The 7,902-nt window shown below is 37.7% G+C and overlaps 1 protein-coding gene across 1 annotated transcript; it reads left to right on the plus strand.

The window, feature by feature from the left end:
* The first annotated feature begins 1,653 nt into the window (after positions 1-1,653).
* On the plus strand, positions 1,654-7,599 carry LOC142518149 (threonine--tRNA ligase, chloroplastic/mitochondrial 2). The gene is made up of 8 exons (XM_075620855.1): positions 1,654-2,083; positions 2,704-2,850; positions 2,989-3,136; positions 3,296-3,549; positions 3,741-4,118; positions 6,280-6,588; positions 6,680-6,880; positions 7,085-7,599. The coding sequence occupies exons 1-8, from the start codon at positions 1,733-1,735 to the stop codon at positions 7,355-7,357; spliced, it is 2,061 nt and encodes a 686-aa protein (XP_075476970.1). The 5' UTR covers positions 1,654-1,732; the 3' UTR covers positions 7,358-7,599.
* The last annotated feature ends 303 nt before the right edge of the window (positions 7,600-7,902 follow it).

Below are 7,902 nucleotides of genomic sequence, written 5' to 3' on the forward strand. Positions count from 1 at the left end.
AAAAAGAAGCATCATCTCGCAGCATGTAAGTATCACACCTAACTCGATCAGCATCCCACATATTCAGATAACGAAAATGCACCTCAAGGGATCTAATCCAACCCTCGGCAACAAATGAGTCGATGGTGCCTGATAACTCCTTCGAACCCAGCCTCCGGAACTGATCATACATATCATGATGTGGCCTCGGACCCTGCTGAGCTTGCTGCTCAAAGGAACATGCCATACCCTCCAGAACACGTGTAGCAGCATCTCCATTGGGAGGTGGGGGTGCATTCTCTTTATGATCCTCATGAGTATCGGCTTGCCTATCAGTACTAGGTGCGCGTCTAGGAAGTATTATATTTGAACATTTGGCAAATTGTAAACGTAAAAAACATGCATTTAAATCTAAACTTCTAATCATTTAGCTTATGAGAACCATTTATCGATCAACTTAAACATATATGTCAATTAACATTCAAAAGCATATAAACATGTAACTTAAGCATATAAATCATGTAAGCATACAAGTGTCATCATTAAAATCATTTAAAACATTTAAACTTACAGACTTGAGGCTTGACGACTGAGCTTTCTGGAACTGGCGGTCGCACAATCCTTTGCAAAAACGTTGCTACAATAACAACTGAAATGTCTACTACTCATTTTTTTAAAATATACTAGATAATTTTTTAAAAATTTCAGATATATTATATATATCTAGTATATATATCAAGTCCTCCAATATCATCATGAACATCATCACATGCATCATTCACACCTAATGAGTCTAATAACTCAGCAAACCTTAACCGTTATAACAAGTAATATGCATACATCCATATGCAACAATGAAAATACTTTTAATAAGATAGTTTTTCATGAATATGCATAAACTTTAAATCTTTTCATTTCATCATATACCTTTACTTTCATCATATAAATATACGCTTCTTTTTTATTGAATTCAGATAATTAATTGTGACTTTCGTATCTATCGCGAAAGCTTCGGATTTTGAACTTTAAGGTGGCGCTCGTGCTTCGTATATACTGGTGCCCCAATGCTGGTATTATTTATTATTTCATCATATTTTTTTAACCTCGAAAAATTAACATAATTAGTTTTTGGATCAGTTATACAATTTAAAATTTTTTTAAAAAATAAGTTGGATTTGCCTGGGTGGGTATGCCTAGGCACGGTAACATGTCGAATCGATGTGGAACAATTGGTCCGACTTTATCAAGCTCAATCTAGAACGAGTATAATTGGTTCTGATTCAACACAATAGTTAATCGGAATAGGTTGCTTCAAAATAGATTTGAATCAATTTTAATCCGATCAATTTGATTCAAATATCAGAATTGACAGAAGACTTGTATCTAATCTTTAGATACATATTCGAATTTTGTCTCACTCCGATCCAATTTGAATTCAATATAATTTAATTCGATTTCGATTTTGGATTGGGTCCGGTATCACACATGAGTTATTGGGTTTTATCACTCGACAATCCAAGACTGGTTTAATTCAGTTTGGAACCCATGTGATTCGGTTGAATAAGATGCCTAGACCGTAATCTATCAATTTTTATCAATAAAATTCATGTTTACTGAGGAGAAATTAATCTGAATTTGAATACTAAAATGATTCACTCTGTTAACTCTTGAACAACAGAAGAATTTTGAGAGATCGAGTAGCATAAACCTACGCCACACATTCTTCGTATCTTCACTATATACAAACTTAACCATGTTCGTTGTTCACAGAAGTACAGTAATGGCGGCTTTCTCGTTGTCGTTATCAAATCACTGTTTCCGAACTTTCCCATCTCTCAGACGCCGCCACCTCAAGACTTTTGCAATTCCACCGAGTTCTTTTGCTGTCCAACCCCATTTCCTTAATTGCCACGACAATACAAATGCGCGCATGTTATGGCGGGCTAAATTTTCCTATGTCGCTACTGAAGTCACCGAGACACCTCCCTCTGTCCCGCCGCCAGCCGGAGAAGGAGATACCGATGCTGATACGGGTGCTGATCGGGTCAAAGTGGTGCTGCCCACGAACGAATCCTCCGAAAGTCTTCTCAGAATTCGTCACACGGTAACAAATTTGTATTTGATTTTTACTGGGTTGTTAAGGATGTGCTTGTTGTGAATCATGAGGTTTTGGGTTGGGTTGGGTTTTGTGTACCTTGTGCTTTTGAGACATTTGCACTTACTGTTATTGATTTTTGCCTTTTGGGGTCAATTCTATATGTTTTTACTTGTGAAAATGGTGAAGAAAGTTTATTCACTAAAACATGCTGAATCCAGAGTTGATTGTTGAGAAATTATTTTTGGAGTGCGGTGTACATTGTTTTTGTCGGTATTAAAATGGTGTTCAAGGGACTGAATTACAATTATTTTCATTTTTTTCCGAATCTCTTTAGTTGTTGAATGCTGTTTTAGGGATGAAATGTTAATTATTTTCGGGAAGTTACGATCGTTTTAAATTTGAATTTCATTTTTAAAATGCCCATTTGTGCTACCAATCAACTGCTGTGGCAGCCTGGAAGATTGGAAGTCTATAGGAACAAGTTTTTCTGTCGAAATCAAATTTGATGCATGGAACTGGATTGATATGATAAAGCTGCAAACTTGTTTGGATGGTTCAGCTGTCAGCACACCGGATACTGATTAGTTTTAGTTCTTATTGAAAAGTCGTTATTCGTTCCTATGCAGTGTGCTCACGTAATGGCCATGGCTGTTCAAAAGCTTTACCCAAAAGCGAAAGTGACAATTGGTCCATGGATTGAGAATGGGTTTTATTATGACTTTGAGATGGAACCTCTGACAGACAAGGACCTTAAGAACGTTAAAAAAGAAATGGTGAGCTTATTTTGTCTTGTGATGTGAATTCTCCATTTTTATTTATTTTTAGTTTTTACTACTGCATGGGCGGTCATTGTGTGTATTCATTGGATTACGCTTTTTTGGGACATAATTTATATCCTGAATTAACTATAGGATCGCATTATTGGTCGGAATTTACCTTTAATTAGAGAAGAAGTGACCAGAGATGAAGCTCAGAGAAGAATAATGTCCATTAATGAGCCCTACAAGATTGAGATTCTAGAATCCATTAAAGAGGAACCTATCACCATCTATCATATAGGTATTGCCTGTTCAGTTAATTCATTGCAAAACTATTTATCACTCAACTATTAAGCAGCTAGAGCTGCATCCCAAACATTTAAAAACACTTTACTTCCGGAATGATGGGTTCTTTGTGCTGGTTAACCAAATAGTTTGTCCTTCCTTTGTCATGCTGTAGGAGAAGAATGGTGGGATCTCTGTGCCGGGCCGCATGTCGATTCGACTGGAAACATAAATAGAAAAGCTTTTGAACTTGAGTCTGTTGCCGGTGCTTATTGGAGAGGAGACACAAATAAGCCAATGCTGCAAAGAGTTTATGGCACAGCTTGGGAGAGTGAGAAACAACTGAAAGCTTATCTTCACTTCAAAGAGGAGGCTAAAAGACGGGATCACCGTCGAATTGGTCAAGATCTCGATCTGTTTTCTATACAGGTGCATTGCTAAATTGAAGTACTCTCTGTAGTCATACTCTTTGTACAAAATGAGTTTTTCAAGTTCTCAGATCGATTCAGTTATCTGAAACTAATTGACGAAAAAATAGATTTGCATGACTGTTATTCATCTAAGTTCCATAACATGTTTTGTGGGTGATTGAAGCTTCAATTCCAGCTGAATAATTGCAGGATGATGCTGGTGGTGGCTTAGTATTCTGGCATCCCAAGGGCTCTATTATAAGGCACATAATTGAGGATTCTTGGAAAAAGATTCACATACAGAAGGGATATGATCTACTCTATACTCCACATGTGGCAAAGGCAGATCTTTGGAAGGTCAGTGGTCATCTGGATTTCTACAAAGAGAATATGTTTGATCAAATGGAGATTGACGAAGAACGTTATCAGCTTCGACCAATGAATTGCCCTTACCATGTATTGGTTTACAAACGAAAGTTACACTCTTATAGAGATTTTCCAATCAGGGTTGCAGAACTTGGAACAGTGTACAGATACGAGTTGTCCGGAAGTTTACATGGCCTGTTTCGTGTAAGAGGATTCACCCAGGTAACCACATACTTATTGCTCATCGATTTTTAGAAATTTTAGTATGTTCTTTGGATGCTTTTTTGGGTATCAGATACAGTAATGTCTTTAAAACATCTGAGATGTACAAAGGTCACAGCTGTAATATTTCATGGCAGTGTTCTAAAACTCGGGCTAAGTGGCCGCCTAGGCGCCTGCTAGGCGCTAGGCGCCGCTTGACAACACCGAAAAGGTTCTAGGAGGCCAGTCTACACGGCAAGGGCTCTTAGGCGGGCCTACGTGTTTAAAGTTTTTTTGGCAAATTTTTTTTGGGCTTTTAACATTGAAAGCCAAATTAAACTAGAACATGACATAAAGAAAGAATTTTAGGCTCGTACTTTTATTTTTTTGGGATTTAAAGCCCAATTAAAACCATGATTTGTTGGCTTACGTTTGCCCTATAACGACCCACTCATCTTCTTTGTTTGTTTACTTCTGTACACATAAGAAAATTGAACCAGACCCTAAAAAGAATTTTTTTCTTTATTTTGATTTCTTTTGCATTGCCTATTCCTCTTTAAGGAGAAGAAGCAGGAGGAATGAACCAAGTGTCAATTGGATTTTAACAAAGTTTGGGCTGAAATTTAGTCTAAAAACCATTACAAGTCTCTTGATACCGTGGAATCCGCCTAGCGGCACCTAGTCTCCTGCCTAGGCGGCCTAGGCTCTAGGCGCTAGTCTGGCGCGCCGACTAGCGCGTAGCGAATTTTAAAACCATGCTTCATGGTTTTGTATTTTTGTGGACCTTGTTTGAATTGTTTCTGCCCATCGTTAAAAATCTTGCTTGAGCCATGCAACTGAAAACTTTCTGCCCATGTGTTATTTTCTGTAAAATTAAGTGGATGTTTCAGGCTTAAAAAATGTCTCTATTCAGGATATCAATTCAGTTTACCTAACAGAAGACATTGTTGATTAGTTTCCAATTAAAACAACTACCTTTTCCGTCAGAAATATTGAAGTGAAATTGGAAATTCTATTTCTTTGGTTGAATGTTTCCAGTCTGTTCTCTGCTAATTAAGAATTGTTCTTTAATGTTGAAATTACCATTGTTGATGGATGAGGCTCCACTGGGTATTATTATTTAAAGGACAAATAAGTGTTCTAAATTGCGCCCTAGGCGGCGGCTGACCGCACCGAAAAGGTGCTAGTCGTCCAGCCTAGGCGGCCTTAGGGTGGTAGTTCTGAAACTGTGGCCACGGCCACATGTGTGGTTAGGACTCCAGCTGTAGTTTCGGCTGCGTCGGTTGTGTTGACAGAGAATAGCGAAGGTTTTGGTTGTGGCGGTCCCGGAATTTCTACGGCGGATGAGACTCTATGCATGATGAGAGGAAGAAATGATACAGATGGGAGATTTGGGGTTAGAACTCACAAGAGAACATAATAATAGACAAGCATATGTGGGTCAGTTAATGGGTTTGCTTACAACTGGGCTTAGTCCAAATGAATAGTTAAAGAATAGACTGCTTATTCGATGGAATACCAACAAATATCCGTCCACACCAGTGAGGAAAACATAGAAATCATGAATTCGTCTACCAAGCCTAGGAGGGCGCCCAGGTAGAATCTTCAACAGAAATTCAACAGAAATGTTTTTCCGCGTATATTTGGCCTCTAGGAACTTCACACATTGGCTTTTATGCTCTGAGAAAATCAACTGCACACCAATTACCATGGTGGTAAGGAGTCAGCTTTCTTTATCAAAGTTGATAATCCAAGAGGTGACTGGCGTTAATCGACTTATATATGACTGCAGCAACTAGAAAACGAACCATAAGCAATTATGACTTGGTTGATACTCATTTTGAACCATTTCCATAATTTATTTTGAATTAGTTTAGCAAAAGTTATTTTAAATTCAACAGGGAGGATACAAGATGGAATGTACCTCTGAGTTGTTTGATTTGATTGAACCCTTGAAGTGACCATTGCGGTTCCTGCTTTTTGGTCACTGGTTAATAACTTCGTATCATATGTATCAATAGCCGTCCCACGACTCATATATTTTTCCTGATGTTATCATGCATCGGTAGGATATATTTGCTAGTCTCTGATTAATTGATACTATTCTGTTCCTGTTCATTTTCCAAGTACATAGTGATCTAGATGCTTATGTTTATATTACTTCAATGTGATGGTTTTGCAGGATGATGCCCACATTTTTTGTTTGGAGGATCAACTTAAAGATGAAATTAGGGGTGTCCTGGATCTTACCGAGGAAATATTATTGCAATTTGGCTTTGATAAATATATAGTAAACCTCTCAACAAGACCAGAGAAAGCAGTGGGAGATGATGATATATGGGAGAAAGCTACATTAGCCCTAAAGGATGCTTTAAATGACAAAAGGTGGAGTTACCAGATTGATGAAGGTGGTGGTGCCTTTTATGGCCCAAAAATTGATCTCAAAATAGAGGATGCTCTGGGAAGAAAGTGGCAATGCTCGACCATACAGGTACTCACGGATGAGATTTTTTGCTTGTCGTATATCCGATGAGCCAAATTAGTTGGAAATGAGAGATCAACACAATCAATTTTTTGTTCAGGTGGATTTTAATTTGCCTCAGCGCTTTGACATTACATATGCTGATTCCGATCAAAAGAAAAAGAGACCCATCATGATACATAGAGCAGTTCTTGGATCCTTAGAACGGTTTTTTGGGGTTCTTATTGAGCATTATGCTGGAGATTTTCCATTATGGCTGTCTCCAATTCATGCTCGAGTATTGCCTGTCACTGACCTTCAGGTAAAGAAAAGTTTGTCTTCTTCTGCCAGTTTTTGAATGTTAATTTTCACGATATCATAATCTGAAATGAAATTACATGCGTTTAGAAATCACCTACCATTTACAATCTGGATATTGATGCTTGTTAAATTCGTCTATGTTTATGTTTTCTTGAGATTTATGGGTTTTTCCATGTCGATTAATTGTCGCTCGTCTTTTTTACAGCTTGAGTATTGCAATGAGGTGACTAAAAGATTGAAAGATAATGGTATTCGGGCTGAAATTTCCAGTGGTGAACGCCTCCCCAAGCTTATTAGAACCTCAGAAAAGCTCAAGATTCCATTAATGGCAGTGGTAGGTCCAAAAGAAGTCGAAACACAAACAGTAACGGTGAGATCCAGGTTTGGAGGAGAATTGGGAACCATGACAGTTGATGATTTTATTTGCAGAATTAAGTATGCAGTTGAAAACAAAACTTTGGACTCGTTTATTTGTTAGACGTAAGTGGCACCATGGGCTTTGTTAATACCCCAATTTATTACTCCATAGTGAAAGATGAAGACATGAGTTTCCATTTTTCTCTGGCACTGCTACTATGGTGTCGGGGTTTGGTGTATTCCTAACTGTTTCTTGAAAGAAGCTAGTGATACATTATATGTGGATTATATCAAAACCTCTCAACAAAAAAAGTCGCACAATTTTACAAGCCATTCGGGACATAAAGAACGTCTATCTTGTCATCTTTGTTAATTTTATATTGACGTTAGAGGTGATTGTCGTATACATCTTCCATTAATATAGTTGGTGGTACTTGCGTTTAAGTGCGTAGCTGGCTAGTGCATCTGCTATCACATTTTTTCAACGTAGAGGGACGAGCTGTTGGAGTACTATTTTTTCCTGACAGACAGTGAAAATCTAAAAAATTTAACTTTGAAACTCAAAATATGACTTGGGTGTCTGTATAATACAAATTCATGCATAATATGGTTAGAGTTTATTAGATTTATGTTCTAAACGTCGAACAACAAATTATTTCAGATTTT

This window comes from Primulina tabacum, chromosome 11 (assembly GCF_025594145.1).
Source record: "Primulina tabacum isolate GXHZ01 chromosome 11, ASM2559414v2, whole genome shotgun sequence".
Lineage (NCBI taxonomy): Eukaryota > Viridiplantae > Streptophyta > Magnoliopsida > Lamiales > Gesneriaceae > Primulina > Primulina tabacum.